Source organism: Phyllostomus discolor, chromosome 1 (genome assembly GCF_004126475.2).
Source record: "Phyllostomus discolor isolate MPI-MPIP mPhyDis1 chromosome 1, mPhyDis1.pri.v3, whole genome shotgun sequence".
Taxonomy (NCBI): Eukaryota; Metazoa; Chordata; class Mammalia; order Chiroptera; family Phyllostomidae; genus Phyllostomus; species Phyllostomus discolor.
Window position 1 is genome coordinate 96,369,542 of NC_040903.2, and position 25,583 is coordinate 96,395,124.

General features: G+C 33.4%; 1 protein-coding gene across 2 annotated transcripts in view; it reads right to left on the reverse strand.

Annotated features, from left to right (window-relative positions):
• GRID2 (glutamate ionotropic receptor delta type subunit 2) overlaps positions 1-25,583 on the reverse strand; it is a 1,446,155-nt gene that overhangs the window by 1,145,435 nt on the left and 275,137 nt on the right. For both annotated transcript variants that reach the window (XM_036026381.1, XM_028505846.2), the window contains exon 2: positions 24,675-24,830. In XM_036026381.1, coding sequence (XP_035882274.1) covers positions 24,675-24,830 — 156 coding nt within the window. The remainder of the gene's footprint in view (positions 1-24,674; positions 24,831-25,583) is intronic.

The window sequence follows — 25,583 nt, forward strand, 5'->3', positions numbered from 1 at the left end:
TGAGGGAAATCAGCAAACATTATAAATCAGAGTTTTATTTTTTTTAGTTTTCTCTGTTTAAGAGTGTAATGAAGAAAATATAAATGCAAATTAAACTTAATCTACTACTGAGACTGCAAAGATGTTTCAGTTAGATTAATGTCATTTTTACAAAAGTGATAAATACCTTAACTGATCACATATCAGAAGAAATTATAATTATTATAATTATAATTAAATTATAATTTAATTGTTTGGAAAGTTGGTGGTTTGGGGTGTAACATGACTTGCCAAATTATGGTTGAATTGTAAGTGCAGATTGATTATGGATACAAGACATTGGTAAAATGCACACATTCTGTAAGAACCAATTGGTTAAAGGGATATACACTAAAGGAATAAATACACTAAAGGAATAATTTATAATTTATAAATTATATGCTATACATATTGATATTAGTAACACATACACATTAAGCATATATCCATATTTTCATTGTTCCATTTCTTCAGAGGCATGGTTTTTAAACACTTACTGGGCACCAGGAATACATGAGTGAAAACAAAGATGTAGGTTAGAAAGAGAAAACTGTAAGCTGGAGTCTACTCGTGAGTCTGACCCTCAGCCTCCTTCATTCCCCCTGCTACCAGATGCCAATATCCATCAACTTTTAAAATGATACTTGTTCCAATTCTGTATATATGTATTTTGATCCTTAATAATTTCTCATGTCTCTTGAATTCTATCACATTTTTAAAGTACATTTGCCTCACTATGACTGATTCTGCAAAATTTCATCAGATCAGTATTCCAGTCACTAAGTTCTTGTCAACTGTGTTTAAATTTGCAATTAGCTTTGACCTCATTTATTATATTTCTTTCTCCAAAAGTTCTCCCTGGTTTTTTATGTTTTGTTTTCTGTTTTCTTTTCTTAATTTTGCCCATTTTGACTTTCTATTTAAACATACATTGATTTTACAATTTGCTTTGTAATTCTTTTCAATTAAATTGATTGGGGTGACATTGGTTAATAATTATGTAAGTTTCAGCATTACGATTCTGTAATAAATCATATGTAAATTGCATTGTGTGACCACCATTAAGAGTCTCCTTTCATCACCATATATTTGACCCCCTTTACCCTCTTCTCCTTTCCCCACCCCACTTGCCTTCTGTAACCATCATACTGTTGTCTGTGTCCATGAGTTTGTGTTGTCTGTCACTTTCTGTTTTATATTCCACACGAGTGAAATCATATGGTTCTTGTCCCTTTACATCTGATTTGTTTCACTTAGCATGATACTCTCAAGATCCACTCATTCTGCTGCAAATGTCAATTTCATCCTTTTTAAAGCTAAGTAGTATTCTATTGTATAATTTGTATGTATTATCTCCTTGTGTATTTAATAACTGTGTGATGTGATTGTCTTTAAATTGTTTGGTCCCTTCCTTGAAGTAGGGCATTAAATGCCTGAGTTTAAAATATTTCAAAAGGATTTTGCACTTTTTTGGTAAAATGTTTGAAAATACTACTAACCTTGAGTCCATTTTAAGTTTATTCTTGACTTATTTTTCTCTACATTATGCAAACAGGATGAATTAAGACTCCACTTCTACATCAGAATCTTCTCATGAGAATGAATTCTCAGAGATTTTAGTCCCTTCCACTACATCATGGTTGAGAAAGATTTCTTTATTTCTTTCTTGTTTTATTCTTTAGCCTTTAGTTTTTGTCATTTAATTTACTATTGATTATAGTCCTTTGTGCATTCAAGGTTATGCATCCTGAGAACAGACTCCTAACTCTGCGTCGGCCCAAACCTTGTCACAGGCATGCCACAGATTATCGAAAGCAGATTTCTAGGCCAGTCAGGATCTGACTGTAGATGCTTCCAGGCAAAGTGACATCTTCAGCACAAATGAACTATCTTCATGTGACATACGGCTTAGTCCCTGAACTCAGCTGAATTCCTTATTTTTTTTTGCAAGCTTATCTAGTCATTAAAAATATGTTTTTTTAATGTTTTATGCAGTATTTTAGGTCATTTTTAGCAAGTGTAGTTTAAGGTATCTAGATTTCCATATTGCAACAAATCAGATTTCAAAGAAAATTGTGCGATATAGATTTTTAAAACATAAATGAAAAATGAAATGTTAACAGAATGAAAGATTAAAATGAAAACAAATCTTCATATATACAGTTTTAGGTATCAATGGTTCATTTTGTTCCTGATTATTTTGTATTTTACAAAAGTTTCTCCAATAAATATAATTACATTGGAAAAGGAAACCACTTTGTACCAGGCACTATTGTAAATGCTTTACATTTACTACTGCATGTGATCCTCACAACAGAACTCAGAGGTAGTAATATCACTCCAGTATTGCTATATCACAGACAAAAAATTCAGGGATGAAAAATTCTGTCAAGTTCATAAAGTTAGCGAGTGATGCAGCTGGTTTTTTTTTTTAACACAAATACTGTTCTCATAAAGTCTATGTCTTAATTACTGTGTATTATTATCTCTTGGTATGAGCTGAAATATGATTTGTTTGGTTCCAGGTTAAACACCTTTTCACTTAGAGGCTATAATCTGAAGATTCCCCATTCTAGCCCTTGGTTATGACTCCAATTAGCTACATCATCTTGCAGGACATATTCTTCTAGGCTTTATTTTCCTCAAGTGCCAAATCAGTGATTTAAACAAGATAATGTTTGACAGCACAATTCTATTAGACAATTACTTCTAAGGAATCATGAAATTAGAAATTAACCACTTATATGAAATTCTACAAGGGAAAAAGAGCTTTCAATTGCTTTGTGTAAATAACAAGGTACAAGATTTCTGGATCTTATAGTAAGAATATATTTAATTTTGTAAAAATAAAAAACTGTAAAACTGACTTCCAGAGTAGCTGCATCATTTTGCACTTCCGCCAGCAATGAATGAGCATTCCTATTGTCCCACATCCTCTCCAGCATTTGGTTTTATCAGTGTTCCAGGTTTTGTTCATTCTAACAGTTATATAGTGGTATATCTTTGTTGTTTTAACTTGCATATCCCTGATGGCATAATATGTGAGGCATTTTTTCATATGCTTGTTTTCCATCTGAATACAGTTAAGGGTTGTTTTCTTATTATTGAGTTTTAAGAGTTCTTCACTTCTTTTGGATAATAGCCATTTATCAGATAATGACTTTTGCAAATATTTTTTTCTCCCAGTCTGTGGTTTGTCTTTTTAATTTCTTGAGTTTGGGAATATTTTCACCTTTGTTCTGTTACGTTGAAGATACAGAAATGAGTCACAAAGGTTTTATGTCAAAACACTTAAATTTATTGAAAGAAACTGATAAAAAAAGTTTAAATGAAATGTCATCTTACATTCTGGTATCTTTTCTAGAACTCAAAAATAAATTCTTGAAAATAGTTTGGAGGAAAATTCAACATGAGCTTTTCATCAAGAAATGCTTGGTTGTCAGACTTTCTAATCCAAAGAAATAAGATGCTATCCACAATCACTCAAAGCCAGTGTTTATAAAAGAATCTTATACTACTCATTTATTTGACCAAAACAGCATGGATTTATAGTTAATGCTATAAATTAAACTGTGGAAGTTTGTCTTTATTTATTTTATTTTATTTATTTATTTTTAGAGAGAAAGGAAGGGAGGGAGGGAGGGAGGGAGAGAAAGATCAATTTGTGGTTGCCTCTTGCGTACCCCCTACTGGGGACCTGGCCCACAATCCATGCATGTGCCCTGACTGGGAATTGAACCAGTGACTCTTCGGTTTACGGGCTGGTGCTCAGTCCAGCCAGGGCTGGAAGGTTCTATATAGTATGTTATTATGTCTAAGGCTCTAGAGCTAGATTGTCTGAGTTCAAATCTTCTATTATATTTAATATAAGGATTTTTCCACTTTACTTCACCTCTGTGTTCCTATAGTTTCCCATGTTAAATTTGAATAATTATACCACTACTTCATAGAACTGTCAAGATTAAAGAGTTAATATGCATGAAAAATGTCAATAGGAACCGGTACATAATAAGTCTTTACTTACTGTTAGTAATTGTGATGATTCTGCTGATTTGCTGATGTTGACACTACCATATTGAATTTTAGGTAGAAAAATGATCTACAATATATTCTGAAGTTCAGAATACCACGGTCACTGATGGTTCACACAAGAAAATCTACTATGTAGCCTTACTAGACATGTGTTCTATGTGCACACATGTGCAGAGAGAAGAGATTGGAAACGCTCAATCTCTAGACATGAAATTCAATTTAAAAGCAATCTCAGTTTCACAAATACCTGAAAAAGCTCATAGAGTTGAGTGAATACTAATTCAGCTTTCTGTAAATAGTAAGCCTCTCTTTAGGAGAAGCTTTAAAGCTCTGAAACATCTTTGTTAAATGCAAAAATAACATCATTATTATTACTGTATGTCTATTCATACATGGGTTTATTTACTTATGGTAGTTCAAGTAAGAAATATATTGATGGATAATGATCTTTCACAGCTATTGGTTACTGAGTATCTATTATGTACCCTTTGTTTTCATGAGTTTTTTCTAACTTTTATTTAAAAAACTTAAAAATTAAACTTTAAATGGCCATGCCTATTATTACCATACTAATTTTACAGATGAGGAGATTGAGGTTCATTCAGAGAATTAGCATCTACCGGTTCAGGGCTGCTCCGAAGAATGTGACTTAACTAGGATTTGATTTCACTGTTACCAACAAGTCTTGAGAATTGAAGCTAAGCTAGGTCTTCGTAGAACCTGAGAAATTTTGTATGATTATACAAAATACTAATATTAATTAAATGTATGAAATATGGGGCTTTGTTATAGATGTATATTGCTCAAAAACAACTTGTTTTTCAAATGCTGGCCACAAATTTAACCAATATCAAATGGCTCTTTTATTAAAATATGATGGTAAAATTCCACACACAGAGCAATTTTGTGGAGGCTTTAGGACTAAGCAAATAAAAGATAATAAAAATGAGAATCAAATATGTGCAAACACTAGGTTATATAACTCTGGCCTAACATTTCTTCTCCCTTATCCTTTTACACAGCTTGTTTTGATATGATTGACAAAAATTATAATCTTCAAGTTTATGGCATAAAATTTTAGCTATGTTCAGAAAGAAAGTATTTTTAAATAATGCATTCATGAAAAAGAAAAAAATGAGTTCCCACTCAGTGGTGCTGCCTTTCAAATAAACAGGAGGAATGCGACTATGTGGGTGTTAGTGGTGCTACAGCATTTACTATGGTAATTACTCCAGAATAATCATAGCAGAAGAAAAAATTTCTTGCTTACATGAGCAGAATCGAGTTCTTCAAGCTATTTTGGTATGAACACATGCCACTGCCTCCCCTGACTACTAGACTCTAGAATGTGCATATATATCTTATTCCACTGGAATAAAATCTCCTCAGGGAAAGGATGATCACTGATAAAGATCTGTACATTTCCATGTAAAGTATTTAGCTCCATGGTTACATAGTTCTCTTAAATTAATAACTAAATAAATAATATAGATATGTCTTATTTAAGTTTGAGGAATTTTTTTATTACTCAGGCCAGAGAAGATAAAACTCTCTTTATTTCAGTGTCTATTTACCATTGTGTTGCATGGTTCACATTGAGGATAAGCCTATACATCTCTAAGATGTAATTATAATTTAGATGTCATTATAGCACATTCTAACCATATAAACAAGTTAATTTACCTAATCTAATAACAAACATAGCACCTCAATGTATACATATTGTACCTCCAATATGCATACTCAATAAATTAAATTTTCTATAACTATTTAATATTTTTGAAAGCACCTGAAATCTTTAAAATTTTACTAGTTTCTCACAGATGAATTTAAAGCCTATTTGAATGTCAATTCAGGCAAAAAAATTTCATCTACAAAAGTTTCTCAATGGTGTTCAAACTTTATTCAAAATAATAAAATCTTGTTTGGAAGAAACGGAAGCTTCAGTTCCAGACTAGCATGGGTCTGCATACTGATGAATATGAATTTAAAAATGAATGCCATCGCTTAATAGATCACATAGACTTTCCAATCCATCACCTATAGGTTTGCACAATAAACTTGTGAAGTCATTTAAGTGTTTTTAATCCCCATTTTACAATTCATAAATATTTACTCAGAAAAAATTGCTAAGAGCCAGCTCTGGGAACAAAAATGAATGCTTTAGACCTCAAGTCTGATGCACTTTTCACTTTATGACTTTCAATGTTGAGGATAATTGTCCTAGAACCAAATGCTACAAAATATACCCTATAAAATACCATAAGATGAATGAAACTTCTTTAATGTCCTTAGGAAATATTTTCTTGTTAAAGATACTAGTGTTCACTGTGAATAAAACTAAGGAAACAACAGAATTATGGTAACATTTTAAAACCACTTATTTTCTACCCATTCTTACCACTCTTTTTTGTTTACTAACATTATCAGATCTCCTCAAATATTCATAGGTTGACTTAACAGAAACAACAAGGATGTGTGTGGAGAGTGTCCATTCTAAGAGAAATTATTTTCCCTTTCTAGCGGCTCATTTACTCACATGAGTTCCTGTGATTGTGAGGAAATTCTGAAAATACTACCTAACCATGAAAATAGATAAAACAATACTTATATCAAAAATTATAACCTTGTTTATATTGACAGATTCCTAATATTGCTGGAGAATACCATGAAAGTAGTGTTATATAATCTCTTACAGATTTGTGCTATGAAATCTCAGGTTGGTTCTCACTATGACTCAGAAATACTTTCAATCATCCCTAACTGACTCAGCCCAGCCCGTTTTCCCACTCTTCACTGAACTTCCCCAATGTCCCTTCATCTTAAGTGTTATTGAGATGATTATAATTGCTTCCTATGATTTCAATTTTCCTTCTCTGTATGAACAAACATGATTGTCCAAGTAGCTCTATAGTTTGTTATTTGCCAAATCTTCCAGGTTAACACCTTTCTAAATCAAACTGCTGTCATAAATCTCTCTGCCCACTCTGGATTTTTTGTACTCAATTCAAAAATATCTACATGAAGTCAAAATTTCACTAAACTGTAGCTTTTCTTGTGCATATAAGTTCATCATCAAACTCTGAAGAAACACTCCGCTTATCGTATTAGTCCTTCCCATCTCCCTCACTGTTTACTGCTGTATTAGTCTCCCATTAAGACCACTAACATTGTAAGAAAACTCTCCATAATGTAATCAGTGGGCTTTTTTATCTCTAGAATCCATGGACTTTTTATCTGCATCTAAACAACATTCAGTGAAATTTATGATAACCATTTGAAAATTTAAAGTTTTCTCCTGAAAGTGATGATCTCCACTGGTTCCTTTCTTGTTTTACTGAAGAGAGAGAGGGAGGGAAGGGAGGGTGGGGGGAGAGAGAGACAGATTTTTTGTTTCACTTATTTATGCATTCATTGGTTGATTCTTGTATGTACCCCAGCCAAGATCGAACCCTCAACCTTGGCATAACCAGACAACATTCTAACCAACTGAGCTACCTACCCAGGTTGTTCTTAAAATTTCAAACCTGTTCATTCTTTGTTTCCCCTCTCACAACATAAGTGTTTGCAAGATGTATCAATGGTTTCTCTCCTCCCATATATTGGCAATAGCATCCGACATTAGCTTTGACTTTCACCTCCAGGCTATGAGATCTTAAACTACTCCCCAACCTTCTTTTATAGAGCTCCACTTCCACTTTCCTAGTTGTAGCCTGACACCTACATTCAGGCAGGGGTTAAAATTTCAACTCTGATACTTATTACCTATTTAATTTTTGTTGACTAGACTAACCTCACCTCCTTAATTTTCTAATATATAAAAAGGCCTGTGTGAAGGATAACCAAATACTTTACATGGAATCCATGTTACTATGTCTGACCACAGTGAAAATTCAAGAAATATTAGCTACCATTTATAATCATTTACCCTATATATGCCTTTTCTTCTATGCTCCTTATTTTTGTTAATTATATATCTGTCAAGTTCTAAAGCTCAGAAGCTAGGAATCTTTTTTTTATTTCCCTTTTTACCTGCTCCAGAACTATAATAAGATTCTAAGCCTTCCTGCAGCACAGCTTCATAAGAAGCTCACTTTTTTCCCTTCCCTCTACAGATATCTATTATGAGACCTTATCACTTCCCCCTGAACTATTTCAACAGATCTGGCCTGTTTCTTTGATTTCATTTTCTTGACCTGTAATCTATCACCTTTATTGTGGGAAGCTATTTTCTCTTGTCCTAAAGAATATATATTGACCTTTGACATGAACAACACGAGTTTCAACTGAGTGGTTCCACTTATAAGAGGATTTTTTCAATTGGCCTCCGAAGATCAAACCCACATTGTTCAACATGCAACTAGGTGGTTGGGAATGCACATATGCACGGGCCTAGAGGGCTGGCTGTAGTTTGTGGTTATATGCGGATGCTCCACAGCAAAAGAACCCTCTGCCCCTACCCAACCCCCACTGTTCAAGTGCATAAATACATAATATGTCCTTCTACCATTTCAATCCTTCCATTCTTTCATGCTCCCTAACATGTGAAATTCAGAAACCTTAGGTTGATATTCAAAACCTATTATTAGCTCATGTCAGTCTACTATGCCAATCTTATCTGGTTCCAGACAAACTAAAGCTCTGGCTATTCACTACCCATAGTCAACTTTTCTGATACTCTTCTCTTCCTCTGAATTACCCTGATAAGTAAATGTTATATAGTACCTACAACTCACATTTAGATAAAATGATGTTTCCTCCATAAAGTCATAATGTTATAGTACAAAGTTCTCTATCCTTTCTATGAGAGAGAGAGAGAGAGAGAGAGAGAGAGAGAGAGAGAGAGAGAGGGGAGAAGGATGTGGAACTCCACAACTGACAAAGCATGGAGCTCAGCAAATCTCCCCCCACCAAAAAAAAATGATAAATCTGAAATAATTGACAATATAAAACTAAAACAAAATATTTTATTCTTAAAATTGACCAAAAACATATAACACATTGAAAATCACTTATTTGCCCTGGCTGGCATAGCTCAGTGAATTGAGCACGGGCTGTGAATCAAAGTGTCACAGGTTCGATTCCCAGTCAGGGCACATGCCTGGGTTGCAGGTCACAGCCCCCAGCAACCGCACAGTGATGTTTCTCTGTCTCTCTCTCTTTCTAAAAAAGAAAAGGAAAAAAAAGAAAATCACTTATTCAGTGAAAAGAACTACTAACCATTATATAAGGCTGAGTCCATGGTATTTTAGCCTCATCTCCAACCCCACTCCTCGGTTCCATTGGAAGAAAAGTCCTAGGAGGCAGGGAAGGAAACAAAAAACAACGGCTTCCATGCCAGAGGGGGCTGCTGTGATTCAGAGTTTTATGTAGTAAAAAAATCATACTCAGGGGCATTGCAGAAAATATCAATTTTAGTATTAAAAAAACAAGGAAGTCAACATCTTTGCACACCTGAGGTTGCAGCACAAATTCGGTCACGCACCAGATCAGAGATGAGCCAGAAATTTAACACCACAATAAAGAGTCTTTATGGAAAATACACAGTTAATGTTACCCTACTCAAATTTGGATGACTAAATGTTTTTCATCTAAGAACAGAAACAGGAAATATTTTCTCATTTCAAAGTTCTGCTCAACATTGTACTAGAGGTTCTAGCTTGTGCAACCAGGAAAAAAAATAAAAGAAATAAAGACATCCAGATTACAAAGAAAGGATTAAAACACATTACTTGCATAGCATGATCCTGACTGTAGGAAGTACTAAGGGATACACGAAAAACTTGTAAAACAAACAATTGAACTCATCAAGGTGACGGGTGACCACCACAAGCTGCATCTGTAACCTGTGGTAATGGGTAGCCAGGCCTCAATCCTAAAACAGAAATTCAAATAAAGAACTTCAAGTGACAAAACAAATTTTCAAAAATAAGGCAAGGCCTGAAGATGTAAGTGATTGCAGGTACTGATCAGATCATTTACATTACACACAAAAGGCACAGATGTGGTGCTGAGAAGACAGAAGAATTTGAGTTACTAACACTATCACCAAACTGTGTTGCATACTCTGCCTTCTGCAAATATCCTCATCATTTCCTCTCTTTCATCTCTCAGGTCTCTGCTCAAAGTCACCTTCTCAGAAAACTTTTTTTCTGACTATTCTATTTAAAATGACACCCTTTTGTGGTGTTTCATTTTTAATTTTTCATATCAATTCTTCAAACTGAAATTGTATTGGGTTGGCCAAAAAGTCTGTTTAGTTTTTTCCATAAAATAAAAGACACATTTTCATTTTCACCAATAACTTTATTGACTTAGATATTTTGAGTATGTCAGCTATCTCCTGCTATTGGCTTCTAGTGGGTAGAAGCCAGGGGTGCTGCTAAACATCTTCCAATGCATAAGATAGCCCCAAAGCAAAGAATTACTTGGCCAGAATGTCAATTGTACCATGAAACTTTGTAAACCACTTTTGACCAGTTCTATCAGTCACAGTACCTTCTCCATATACTGTAGAAATCTTTTTCTGTGTTTTAATTGCATTTTACCTTTCTTGAAATAACACAGCATAATATGTTGAAAAGTGCTGCGTATCTTCTTTATCTTCAATATTAAAATGACTACACAAAAATTCACCAATTTTGGTAAGTTTTTTTAAATGCACGCTGATATGACAGCTGTCACAATACAATCTAACAAAATTTTTTCAAATGAAGTCAAAGACAACTAAGCACTACTAGAGCCATCATATGGAAAAAACAAAACAAACTTTTTGGCCAATCCCATATGTATGTATGTATATTGAATATATACAATATGAATTCTATACTGTTGTTCCATAAACTAGAAAATACCTTTCAAGAAAACAGTGTATCTGTGTCTCTATTGCTATACCATGATTTCCTAGAATAATCTCTGGTTCATATTAGACACCTAATAAATATTTGTTGAATTAATTTAGTGAATGACCATAGGTTAGCAACAGAGCAAGTTTGGAATGAAATAATGCTAAACTACCTCAAATAGACTGTTATATTTGGTACCAAATACTTGGGTCACACTGAAGGTGCAGAGGACAAACATGTCTAGTTGTGAACAAAAGAGGGGAAGCAGAACTATAGAACTAACATCCATATGCCTCGAAATCCCATATCACATCAACTTTACTGCTATTGAGGACTTTTTAATTTATTGTACCTTTTGTCATGTTTATGCTATTTATGTCTGCTTGCTAAACATAAGATCTTTTGAAGCTAAAACTACATTGATGCATCTTGGTATCCTTTTCAGGACTTATTACAGTTTTTGCAAAATATAAGCACTCAACATCTATTTAGATGAAAGAATAACTGAATCAATAATTAACAAACAATGGATGCTGATTTTCACAGATTGCAGAGTATTTTTTTTATTCAGACAAACAAGCCTCATTAGCCACTTGTGATAATGAGACCAATAAAAATGCTTTTAAGTTAAAACATTAACAAACACACTTAAAGGGAAAAATGATAATAATCAGACTATGCATATAAAAGACCCACAATACATGATATTAATCTTTACCTTCTTTGGTCCAATTCAGAAAACAATCTATGTTCTCGTCTAAGAGCAAAGTGCTCGACACTTTGAGTTACAGCACACAATGCTAAGCATGTCATAAAAATTCTCTGAGAGCATTAGTTAATGCACATGCATAACACTTCTTTATATTATAAAACTTGGGTACTTATCTCTTTCTCTAATGTGAAAAGCAATTACCATGCTGTAGATATGGACTAATTATTTTTAAAATACCACTTGCATTTGGAACATAGTGGAGGCATTGTGCCTTTGAAGCAGCTTCTTTGAGCTCAAATAATTTTCAAGTTTTGTGGCATTTTAAAAGAAATTCTATGACTGTGCTATATGAAGGTTGATATCTTTATTAGTGTTTCATATTACTTGCTAAATTATGATTTTCTCCACTATTCTGCCATTGCTTTGGGATTTGGGGAAAGAGGTCACCTTGACGCTGGAGACAGGATGAAGACATTGACACGGAAGTCACTGTTTCTGTCCTGTGGCCTGATGTTTTGTTGGCAGTCCATCCCCAACCCCAGGTCACATTTTTCACAGTCACACAGATGTACTTTTGAACATGTGCACTTCTTTGATTAGATCTGTTCTCCTTTCAGAGCAGACTGCCTGGATTACTATATTTTCCCTTTACATCTTCTTTAACTTCTTCCTCTACTCATCGCCCTAGCTGCAAATTTCACTTTTTCCATTGAACTTTTTACTTTGTTCCTCCTTCATGGAACTACTGTCTAGCAATTATATTATCAATACACACAAATTTAATCTTTGTTAGTAGTTCAAAGCTCTTGAAGACGCAGAGTGTTCTTAAGTTACCTCTATATTCTTCACTAATCCCACCTCACTATCTTATCCTTGGAGGCTGAATAATATTGAATAACTGAAGAAATCAGGGATCTTGTAATATTGACCACCAGGCTCTTAGGGTCCCTCCCACTTCCTCTCCTGCTCTGCTGCCTGCTATTTGAACATCTGCTGTTCATGAGTATCTATTAAACCATAGGTCTTAGAAATAAAAAGAGATAAAATGCAAAATAGTTCTTTTTTGTCACTTGTTAGTTTCTTCACAAGTTACTTGTATTATTCTTCACAAGTTTCTAGATAACGAAAATATTTGCTGTGCAATATGTACAACAATAAAATGTGGTTTTTTTCCACTTAGCCCCTTAAAAAGGAATCTAGTATCATAATAAACCATTCATATAAAGAATGGTGTAATAGAAATCATAGGGAAAATTTTCCCCATAGGAAAGGGAATAAAATAGTCAAGAGTTGGTGACCAAATAATTCCTCAACTTCCTTAAAGTAGAGGAATTTTAATGAGACATTTTAAATATATAGCTGAAATATTAGTTTTCATAAAGCTTATTCCATTTGTTATTTCATTTTAAGTAAAAATAATCATGTTTCCTAAAAAAGCAGTCATTCAGCTGTGTTGTGGGTTGTTTATTTGGAGATCAGTCCCATTTCTGGTCAGACCTAGTGCATTTCTGAAGGCAAGCAGTCACTCAGTATCTCTAATGTCGAGTTAGCCTTTGATGAACTGTTAAAACACCCATGGGCTTGAAGATTTCAGCTTGTAAATCACAGAAGCTAAAGGTTGGTACAAGGTGTTCTTTCTAAGTTTTAGTATATGATGCATGCATTAAAACTGCATAATACATTCCAACATTTCATGATTAAATTGGACAAGTCGTCAAATCACTAAAAATGAACTAAGATGAGATTTTCCACAGAGGCAGTAGAGTATAGTGGTTAATAATTACATCAGTTAAAATCCCATTAAAAAACAATGGGATGCAACTGGAAACAATGGGATTTGAGTCCACACGTGTGTACTCAAAGTAGGATAATTTGAGAAGGGTTTCTTTTTCAAAGGTATGAATTACACACATGTGGGTGGGGTGTGGCAGAAAAATAAAGGCAAGAACAAAAACCCAACACTAGCAACAGTGAGGTGGGAACTAGTCATAGATCATAAGATAGAGAAGAAAGGAACTAAACTAATGGAGTTTTGAAGGAGAAAGTGACAGAGAACAGGCCACTTCATATGTAAAACGCTAACAGGCATAGTAGCTACCTTATACCTTATCAGGCACTATAAAGAGCAGGTGAAAAACACTTTTAACAGTTCATATGATATAGTAAATTATAAATGTTACTTCTCTTCACTGGGCTTTTCAAATGGGGTTCTTTTCTAAGAGTGTGGAGCAAACACAACAGCCACAGATGGATGATTTTTTTTCCTAGTTTCAGATATTTATATATGGCTGTGCAATACTCTGTATTAGAAGACCAAAAATTAGGCCCTGGCTGGCGTAGCTCAGTGGATTGAGCGCGGGCTGGGAACTAAAGTGTCCCAGGTTCGATTCCCAGGCAGGGTACATTCCTGGGTTGCAGGCCATAACCCCCAGCAACCGCACATTAATGTTTCCCTCTCTCTCTCTCTCTCTTTCTCTCTCTCTCTCTCTCTCTCTCTCTCTCCCTCTCCCTCTCTCTCCCTCTCTCCCTTTCCTCCCTAAAAATGGATGAATAAAATCTTAAAAAAAAAAGACCAAAAATTGAGTAACATTCTTTCTGTCTTTGATTTGTTTCATTTATTTTTCCTGAGAATGAGTACACTTACATGAAAAGTCCCAAAGTTTCTATGACTACATTCAAAATCAGAGTAATAAAGAAGAATTTCAAATCAAAAAGGATCCAAGAATGGAATCCCTATGCCCCAGTGGTAAGTGAGACTTGCCAAACCACTGGGCTTCCTTTGGAATATAGTCCACCACCAAATGGGGGGAAAGAAAAACTGAAGCATTTGGGTAACAAACACATGAGTAATACTGTTACCCAGCAAGTAATGACTTTCATGATAGAAATAAGCATGTATAAAGTAAAAGAACAAAAATTTGAGCATTAAAAATAATATAATCCCTCAAACACTGCAAACACATTCCTCCCAACAGTATTCCCGTATGTAATAGGCTGGGATGCTATTTCTTTTTATCTTTGCATGGCTAGCAATGTTGCAATCTCAAATCTTGGCTTAAATATTATTTTCTTATATCTTGTAAAATCACCCTATCAAAAATAATCTCCTATTTTAAATCATACACACACACACCCATTACTTTCTATCATAGCATCATTTACTTTCCTTTATACCACTTTTCTCCAATAAGAAGCAATTATTTGCTTGTTTAGCTCTTTTAATTCTACCAGATCAATAATTCTCAATCTTTTTAATCTCACTGCACATATAAACTAATCACTAAAATTCTGTGTCACACCAAAAATATTTTATATTTTTTGCTAATCTGACAAAAAATAATAGCTATAATTTTTATTTACTCACACCGACAGCTATTATTGTCTTGGTTGTTGTCATTTTTCAATTTGACAGTATAAGGGAAAAGAGGTCAGTGTCCCTGACTAAATAGTCAGGTATTACATGTTTTAAAAATTCTTGCTGCACTGGAGCTGAAAATTGCTATACTATAAAGCTCTTGGGTACTTCAGTTAAATTTGTCTCATTCACCTGCACAAACTCCTTATATAGTATCTAGCTGGTGAGTTAAAATAATATTACAATTGAGTGAACAATTGTAATTTTGATTTCTGAAATAAAAATCAATTGTTCTTGGTAATTCATAGTTTTCTGCCAGTTATTCTACCCTTTCCACATATAAGTGTTAAGCAATTTCCAAAGAAAGGAAGTGTAAACTTCCATTTTGTACCCTCTTGGAGACCAGGTATAAATTTTAGATAGTGAATGATGGTGGTTTGGCCACAAACCTTTCCTATTTCATTTTAACAGACATAGTAATGGGGGAGGTTAAAATTGTCCCTGGAAAAGCACGAATCAACATTGGGAGGATGATAAATGAGACAGTGCTTGATGAACTGGTGAACTCATTTACATATGTGTGTTTATACATATACATACATATTATATCATATGTGTATATACATAGTGTATGTCCATATGGCTTACAATATATAGAGTTTGACATACATATATATACATATGAGTGGGCATATATAAATATTTATAAATATAACAAGTTAACAGAGATAAAACTTTAAACTGGAGAAAAACATTTAGGAAATTAAATCAGAATAAGAAGATGAACTTATTAATTTCAATCAATAAAGATTATTGACAATATAAGAGTAAAAACAGGATTTGTGAGCAGATAGAACATGGCTGATGTATCCATTTCTTATTCTTTGGCAAGTAAGAATGTGCCTTTATCTTCTAATTCTCTAGTTCCTTTCTATCACCAGAGCCATCCACATCTTGACCAGTTTTAATGACATGAATAGGTACACAAGACCATCTCAAAGTATTCTGTTTGATTTCACATAACTGTAAATTCAAAAGTAAAGCACAAAAACATTATTGAATATTCAGCTACTCTATCTGAAAATATTCTCTGTACTAGGACTGTTTCTAACTTCAATTTGTATAACAGTTTTCCCAAAAATTTACATTCTGAGAAAACATTTATTTTCCATTTTTAATACATTTCTCATATATAATAGATATTGAGAACTTTTATGTTTGAAGTCTTCTAATTTGAAAATACAGCCTAAAGGAATGAGCTTAACCAACCTTAATATCATTAGTCAATAAAGGAACAACATGCAAATATGGCTTGAAATGAGGCATGATCCTTAGAAAATAACATGATAGCATGTTATTGAAGAAACATAGCACTAGACATTCAAAGAAACCAATGTTCAGGCTTTTAGAGTTAATATTTGACCATGTGTAGTTGGAATAAAAATGTGCAGAACATAGAAAGATAACCTTTTAAACAATCATGTCAGAAATAAACTAAAACTACCAGGGATGATGCATCTGTCAAAGCATAAAGCTTTCCTTGAATTCTTTTATATATTTGCCCTTCACATATATCGCTGTTCTGCAACATTATGCCTCTCTACAACTGAATTCCATTTAGTTATGACTCAGTGCTTTATTTACTTCACTGACTGTATTAAGCCTACACGAATCATCAGAAAGCTTTAATTTGATCTTCCCAGGCCTACTCTACTTCCCAGAAACAGTAACAAGCTATTTTAAATCCTCCCACCCCTAAGTACACATGTTGCCACATACCTACTATTTGCCAAATAAATTATACTACAAACATAATGCTCATCTTCCTGTACTGATTAGCAGTACTAGCCCAGGAAGAGAGGAAAAAAAAAGAAACATTTAATTTTTATATTTTTTACAACCCTCATATTTAGGATACAAGGAAAGGCTCAGCTGGGTAATAAAATGACACTGGCTAGGCAAATAATAAACAGCATTTTCAGTGGTATCCATGGGAACTACCAAGACATGTGGTAGAGGATGTTTGAGAAGGTAAGAACAGCTAAGAATAGACATTTACTTATGGACACAGGCAACAGTGCTAAGTTGTCATGCTCTCCAGTATTATTAAGATGTATTTAGATTAGTAGAGAAACCCACAAGTCATAATTACAACCCCATGTAATTAACCATTTTTTATAATCACATAATCATCCTAATCCCATAAAGTGTGTATTTTATCCCACTTCATATATGAAGAAACTAAGGCTCAGACACATTAGGTATGTTCAAGGTTCTACAGATACTGAGACAGATTAGAACTTATATAAGTGCAGATACCTCTAGTTTCATGGCCCATGTATTTAATTTCCATGTTTTATTCTAAGCAGAATAAAAGGCAAAACATTTAAGACATACTGAAGCAAATAAGATATCCTGAGTGTACACTGCACAATATGGAGAGTCAATGATCAAACAAGGGATGAATGAGGAGTTTAAAAAGAGCCCTACAATGGGAGGACAAAAGGCAGAAAAGCACAAAGAGGCCAGGGCCTAACACATAGCAACAGAGGTCAGGCTAACCAGGTGACCAGGTGAGACTAAAGGGCAGACAGTGGAAAGCACAGCACTGTGCAGAGCAGCTCAAGGCTCAATGCTCACAGGACTCAGAAAGTACCTGCTGGCTCATTCTCCCTGTTCTCAGAATATGAAATTTCCTATTGCACATTGGCTCTGTGTATGGCTCTTTTGAGAGTGTTTCAAATAATTCTTTTGAAAATTACAAGAAAATTCAAAATGTTGTGTGAATACTAAAAGACTACATGTAGTGTGATTCCCATAAGCTTAACAACACTTGCCAAAGACATGCAAAAATAAATGTTAAAGTAAAAAGTCAGTCTATTTTTGGTTTTCAAGTTAAGCAAGTACACTGGATCATTTGAGATCTGGATATCGATAATATTGATAATAGTTTAAAATTTCTGAATATAGTAAAGTCATCTTTGGTTTGTGACTATGAACTTCAGCTATTTTTTTTTACTACACAATGGACTTTCATTGCAAATGCAGAGTGTAGGCAAGTGTGGTTTTTAATCTAATAAGCCATATATTCACAGTCACTTTAAGACATGGAGGTGATACTTTAACCAAGTTGGTATTATAAAGGACCAATTAAAAACTGGATTATGCTGCTGTAATGATGCACTGTATCTATAAAGGTAGGAAGAAAATGTAAGAAAGTGGTTTGCTTTATTATAAGAAAAATACTTGGTAGAAATAAAGAACACTTAAGCAACAACAGAAGAATAAATCTTCACTTCTAACAAACACAACTTTATGGAAAGCTGTTGAGGATTCTTCTAAATAAAACATCCAGAGCAGCACGTATAGTTAAAATATATATTTTATGAGGTAATTTACACAACAGTACACAATTGCAAATAGTGAGGTAAAAGACCTCAAAGAAGAAAAGCTATAAAATTATAATGTAGAGGTCTATAAACATCTGAATTTCAATGCATTCATCATATTAGAGAACTGTTACTTTAACAGTGTGGTATGGACTGAGATAAGGAAAAGGCTTACGAATATAGGGTAAAATAATTACAGTAAAAAATAAGCTACATAATTTGTATCTTCACTAATAATACATGAAATATTTTAAGAAATAAATTCCCTCTTTTATGAAAATATTTTAAAAAGCTGTATCTTCTTTCTTTTTATTCTTAATATAATTAAAACCCTAATTTATAGGTACAAGGCAACAGCATAATTAATGTCTTTTCATGTTTTAAAACTTCTCAGCTCTCTCCAGTACATTTTTAAGATTCTGCATACAGACACTGTCCTCGATTTCTTTTGTTATCTCCTATTGTAGCTGGCCCAATGTTGGAACAGGCATTTAATTAATAAGTACTAGGCATTTAATAAGTAATAGGATAATTGATTTGACTGAGTACTCCCAAAATTTGATTCCAAGTATATCCTACTTTAATTCTTCTTGATGGGGAATTCTTCAATGGAAAGAGGTAGTATAAGATGTTTAAAAGAATATATGAAATTACCATCCATAACAGATACAGAATTCTTCATACTTTAATATTACATTGAAGATGAATTTTATGATCACACAATAAACATATTCTGATTCCAGACCTTATATGCTCATCCTTAGAATGTGGCAGGCAGGGAGAAAAAGTGATTTAGAACTTGGCAGAGGATTGCTGGGGAATTGACCAAGGTAAATGTTCCAGAGTCCTGGAGGAAAGAAAGTGGTCCAGACAGCCACTGAATAGACATCCAGTCTCCCTCCTGATGTGCAAGTTTTTGGAGACACTGGTCAGCTGTCTCACTCATTCCTTCCACCCCTTCTGACACAGGGTTCGGTATGAGCTGCACACACCATTAGGATTCAAGACTGGGATTCATAGCATAACACTAGCCTTGATGTGAGAAGGGAAAGGGAAATGAAAAATAACTAAGTGAACAAATGAATGAATGAGCAGAATTATATCTAGAGGATATTCAGGTTTGTTTAATTGGCCCCCAAAGCCACCAACTCTCAAGTTCAGCAAAAAAATTCAGAAAATAGATTGGAGCTGGAGCTACCAACATTGGTCCAGAAAAACACAGGCTGACAAGGCATCTGTACTGAAATCCTGTGCTAGGAAAGTTGCAGGAGCCAGCTTAAGCATTTTGGAATTAGCAGATTATCACAGTAAAAATATTTTATTAAAGCAGAGAGTGATATAAATTATGAGACTAAGCTCTGAAATAAGCCATCAGATACTGTGACTGCATAAATCATTCTTTTACATGTATATCCTCTTTGAACCAGGTTACTCAGATGTAGCCAATATCACCAGAAATATTCACAATGAATGGTGATGTGTTTTGGAGAAGTGTTTTTTTCTAGTTAGATTTCCTCATAATCTTTTTGGTTAAATCACTCTCCTGTTATCCCCTTTACACACATGATATGAATATTCGTGTCTTTTACACATAATTATAGAGAAATGAGACTGATTTTTAAAAATCGTAAAATAAAAGTCTGTTGTAATACTTAAAGTAATTTTATTTTGGAAGACATAATAGGCAAATACAACTGAGAATGTCACTGCATTAAAAGCGAGGTATATATTTTTACAAACTTTGGGGGAGCCATCAACATTCACATTGTGGTATGCAAAGGAGTACATTAACGGTGGACCAGGCTAAAACTTGGAACTGCTTTTTATACTGAGAACAACTTTTGTAACTACCTTGTTTATAACGGTTGGTGATATAAGAGAAAGAATAATAATTATGATAGTTACTCCCATTTCTTTCAAATGGAATTGTTTGTGATTCTACAATATAATTTTGCCCTTACACTGTTCTCACTATGTATTTCATTGTTAGTTATGTTTTTAATAACAGCAAATATTTCAAATTGTTTTAAATGAATCTTGCTGTACAATAACAACATACATTGTTTTATATCTTTGCAGATACACATGATGCATGCAACAATTACACACGGATTCCTGCTTCTGCACTCTCTCACCAACCCTGACATTTTTTCTTGTAAATTCCCACCTTTCGTGGCCCATAGAGCTGTGAGTCTCAGCTAAGAGCTGACAATATATGTAATTCCTATTGTTTTCAGTTGAGGAAGCAGTGTCTCTCACACCACAAATTTGTGCATCTATGTTACATTCAGTACATAGACATCACAAGAGAGGAGTGAGGAGAGAAAGTCAGCAAAAACTGCTTTGGTCCAGGTCAATGGAATTAGCATAAAGAGCCTTGCTGGATTATGGTGATAGCAATACAGGTTTGTCCGTTTTTGTTTTTGTTCTTTTCTTTTTGGGGGACAGAGGAAAATTGCAGTGAATAGCTGAATGAGGTAGCAAAGACAAGGACAGGTATTATAAATACTTTTAATTTATTTTGAAATCATTCACACAAAAACATTAGGAGGCAATTTCAGTAATATGAGTCCTTCTCTAAAGAGAAACTTATATGGTGAGTATTTCTATAATTGTGTAAAGTTCTAAATCTGGAAATGCGTTCTAAGGAGTTGTGAAACGTCTCAACCACCGAAATAAAACTGACCTTAAAAATACATCATTTATGTTCTGACTTCTTATTTATATATGAGGAAAACCAAGATGAAAGAACAAGAGTGATTTATACAATGCAAATTGTATTGATCAACCAGATGAGAATTTTTCTACTACTCCATGAGATCAAAAAGCTATTAACATAAATAGTATCAAAACATAAATATGATACACTTTTCATTCCCCACATTATTTAATGCAGTCTTAGAATATGCTGTGAGCTCTCCCCACATATATGGCTAGCAGATACAGCAAGGAAAATATTGGAATAGCAGTATGAAAGTCTCGGTTTAGTTCTTTCTCTGATCCACACTTGCACTGTGCAGAAAATTTACTTAATCGCTCTGGTTTCAATTACTTCATGTATATATCAAAAACATTCAACTAGGAATATGTAATTTTCCACTTCCATATTCTCTAGGTTTTCAAAAATATGCCATGTTTTTTTTTCTTTTACATATCGCCTGAGATAAAGGAGAAGCTTCATCTCAGCTAGAAAGTAGCTTACAAAAAAAAAGCCCTGAGCTAAAATATAAAAATTATTTGCCCATCCCACAACTCAACAGACAAAAAGAAATGTACAATGGCTTTTAAAAATCTAATCAAAATATAGGAAAAATAATTATGAAAATTGGTGGCTTATTTCAAGATAACTTTTGTGTGAAAAGGAGTTCCTTTCTACCATTCACTTCTAAAACAATGGAGATTAATGTTACAGGACACTGATCAAATATATTCACTGGTCTCCAAAGAAAGGAACACTGACCCTGAGTTATAACCAAGTTATCATCTTCTAAAGATTCACCTTAAAAATAATTATTTATGAATTATTTAATTCCATTATTACTATGCACAAATTTACTATAACCACAGCTATAAAAGAGCTTTTTATTAGTTCCATTACTCTTTGTCACAGTGTATCACAGTGGGTTAAATAAGTTGTTTGTTTATCTATAAATCCCTCTATTAAGTGTTGGTAGTAGATAAACAAGGTAAAAATTTAAATTACTAGAAAAATGATGCAAATGTGTCTGGTGGAAGGAAGTGCTAAAAATAAAGTAAATGGAGAATTTTAGGTTTTTAGATCTTATTTCTCTATCTGATGGTCAATCGTTTTATCATTTGTTATTATCACCAAATATCTATATGCTTGTTGATGTTATGTATTCAGTATCAAACTTTCAATCTCAAATAAACAAAAAACAAAAAGAGAGGAGGAGACAGGACTGAAAACCATGAAGTTGTTAGAAACTTATATAGACTAATAATGTGAAATGAGTAATATTTTGTCCTTCTTTAGAATGTGAAAAATAAACAAACTGTTAAAACCTCTGTGTTATAGATTTTAGTGGTATTACAGCAATGATATGATCACAGAAAACTGGCAATCTTTGATCACACAACTGCGTTTTCTTTCTAAATTACTTCCTCAAAACATTTAGGAAATATTTCTTAATTCTTTCATCTTCTCTTTCAGGTGAATATTTCCCCTTACTTGTTCAAACAAATTACTTGCAAAAAGAACTCTAGAGAAAATTATTTTTACTTCTAAAATTAGCAGAGATCTTTCTGGATATGGAATGTGGAAACAAACTACCTCCAGAGCTTTGTTACTTAGAATAGAGCATCAAAAAAACTGGCCCAGAGCATCCAGTTAGTATCAGAAACCATCAAGCAAACTGCAAGCTTGTTCTTCTTTCTTGACAAATATCTAATGGTCTCTATTTCAGAAAATTAAAACTTATTTTCTCTCTCAATTTGCTTTCAATTCCACAAATTCTTTCCTTTCACAATAGTTCTTTTGAGGGAGCTATCTGTTCACAAAATTTAGCTGGCGGTACAATGGTGACACAATGCAATATGTAAACAGACAGTGCTATTTTTAAGAATTGTCTTCACCTTTCAAATTATAGTCTCTAAAAAAGTTGTGAGGTACATATTTATTCAGACTTTGTAATTACTTTCTATCCATTGTGTTGTCTTCATATCTTCATTTCTACACACTTGTAGTCCAAGTTGAGTTTTTAAAAGGCATGGACATTTTAGCATGTCTTTGAAGTTAATTTATAAAAAAAATAATAAATTGTTAATCAGAAGAATGTCACCAAAAAAATAAATAGGTCCTCATTTTTTACTTCTCTCATCCTGGTCTTTAAAATTAAGAATTGAGAGAGAAATGCCATAGAGATACCTTTGAAATAAATATATTCTTCCTAGTATATAATTTTTTACATTATTATTTTCCTTAAATTCAGCTTTCTTATTTTGCAGATTGCTTCATGAATTCTAATATTAATTTAGATAGTTTTTAAGTGATTCTATGGGAAAATCTATCAACATATTCCTTATTTAAAGCCCCCAGTTCCTAGAATACTTCTGATTTTAAAATGTAAATAACTGGATGTTTACATTAACCTAACTTTTTAAATTGATTTTTACTAATTGAAAATTTAAATTCCATATTATTATAAACAACTTATTTGAAAAAACAGTAGTTAAATCTCTTCTGTTCATTAAAATAATACTCTTTCACTCAATCCAATTAATGAGAAGGAAAATCCATTAGACCACTAATCATTCCATTCATTCTGTTATTGAGGGAATGAGCATTAGTAAGTTTCAACAGTAACCAATGCCACTACTGATCAAGACATATTCCGATAAAGTTTACTTGTATATCATGCAGATACAACATTGGTGAAAAGAACATGTTTGAAGGAAGAAAAATCCCATTTATTTTCCTTACCTGTTCAATATTTGTGTTTAACAAGTTTCTTGATAAATTTCGCCACACAAAGTATCTTGTCTCTCTTTTCTTCTGCCAAATAATTCTTTAAGTTTTAATGAAGCAAATGCTTCATTTGATTAAATTAATTTTATTTTAGTATATCATAATAAAATATAAAATAGATTAGGAACAAATAGTTTCATGAACAACGAATGCTTTGCAGATCCAAAGGCCAAATATTTTATTAGCATAATACCATTAATACTAGAATTCTATTAGTCTAATATCGTTCAATCAAAACTTTCATCCACACAAATGATTATTTCAGCATAATAAAACAATTTGCATTTGTATGACTATAACTATGAAAAATTTTAATTCAATCAAGCATACAGAGAGAATGGAGGAAAGTACTTTAATATTTGGTATATTGTAGACAATAAAAAAGGAACCGAGGCCTATGCCAGGATCCCAGCACAAGGTCTTTGCTTTGCATGAAGTATCTAAAAATTTCCCTTCCAGCAATACATCTGTAATGAATACATCTGAAATGTCATCACAAGTGGTAACATTCAAGGTGGCATGTTTTCAAAGGAGTAAAAATTCTAATAGAAAAATCCTATTTTATGGAATGTTTCATTTACATTAAAATCATAAAAGGTAGTAACATTTTTATTGCAAATATTTATGTTGCTTTAATATTACATTTCAGTCAAACCAAAAACTTTTCACACTTTGCCCTTTCAGAAGTAGAATATAGGATTAACACTTTGGAAGAGAAGCAATGCAGCAAAGATGCAAAAATATTATCTGTGATCAACAGCTTTTTACACATCTAATTTTAATGCCATTCAAATGCAAACAAAAACATTCTAAAAAGTGGACTGCTGATGAACCTTACCTTCTTGAACTGCTTGAAATGGGTTGTTGCCATCAACAAATGTCACTGAAAATGTGATTTTCTCAGTCTGTAAGATCTCCTCATTCTGGTTGAGGTCACCAACTGCTGTGCGAAACACCTCATCATCCTTTTTGGCAGATTCATCAAAAATTGCTCCTAGAAAGAAGTGAGTGTGGCCATTAAACAATAACATAAATACTCTGTCACACCCACTGGAAATATCCCATAGCAATTAATATACTTGAAAAACATAGACTTTCACTGAAAGCATTCGCTTTATTCATTATGGACACATGCTGTTCTGGAAGCAGTGTGGGAGCTAAGCAGGGATGTGGTGACTTCTAAATGGATGTGATGAATACTACATCAAAGTGTTATTGCAGGGAGAACATTGGGAATACAACTTAATAAGTACAAAAAGCTTTGAAAAGGACAAAGTGGCTAATACATTAAACACTTCTATCATGAAATCTTTAGAAATTCATAGCTTAGAAATTTTTTTATGAATAGCAGCAGATAAAATTAGGAACCTTTGTGAAAGCTTGTTCATCAAGCATATTGGAATAAAACTTCTGTTATAATCATAACTTATTTTCCATATTTCTTTTTATTTCCTTCCTTCCTTCCCTTTTTTAATATATTTTTTAAGATTGTATTTATTTACTTTTAAAAGGGGGAGAAAGGAGGGAGAGAAACACCTATGCATGAGATAAACATGGATCAGTGGCTTCTCGAACCTGCCCCAACCAGGGACCAGCCCACAACCCAGGCATCTGCCCTGACAGGGAATCGAACTGGAAAGATTTCACATTGCCACATGACACTCAACCAAATGAGCCATGCTGCGTCAGGACTCCTTCCTTTTTTTTAAAGGCAAGAGTTTCAGTTTTATTAGTGGTAAAGTCAATA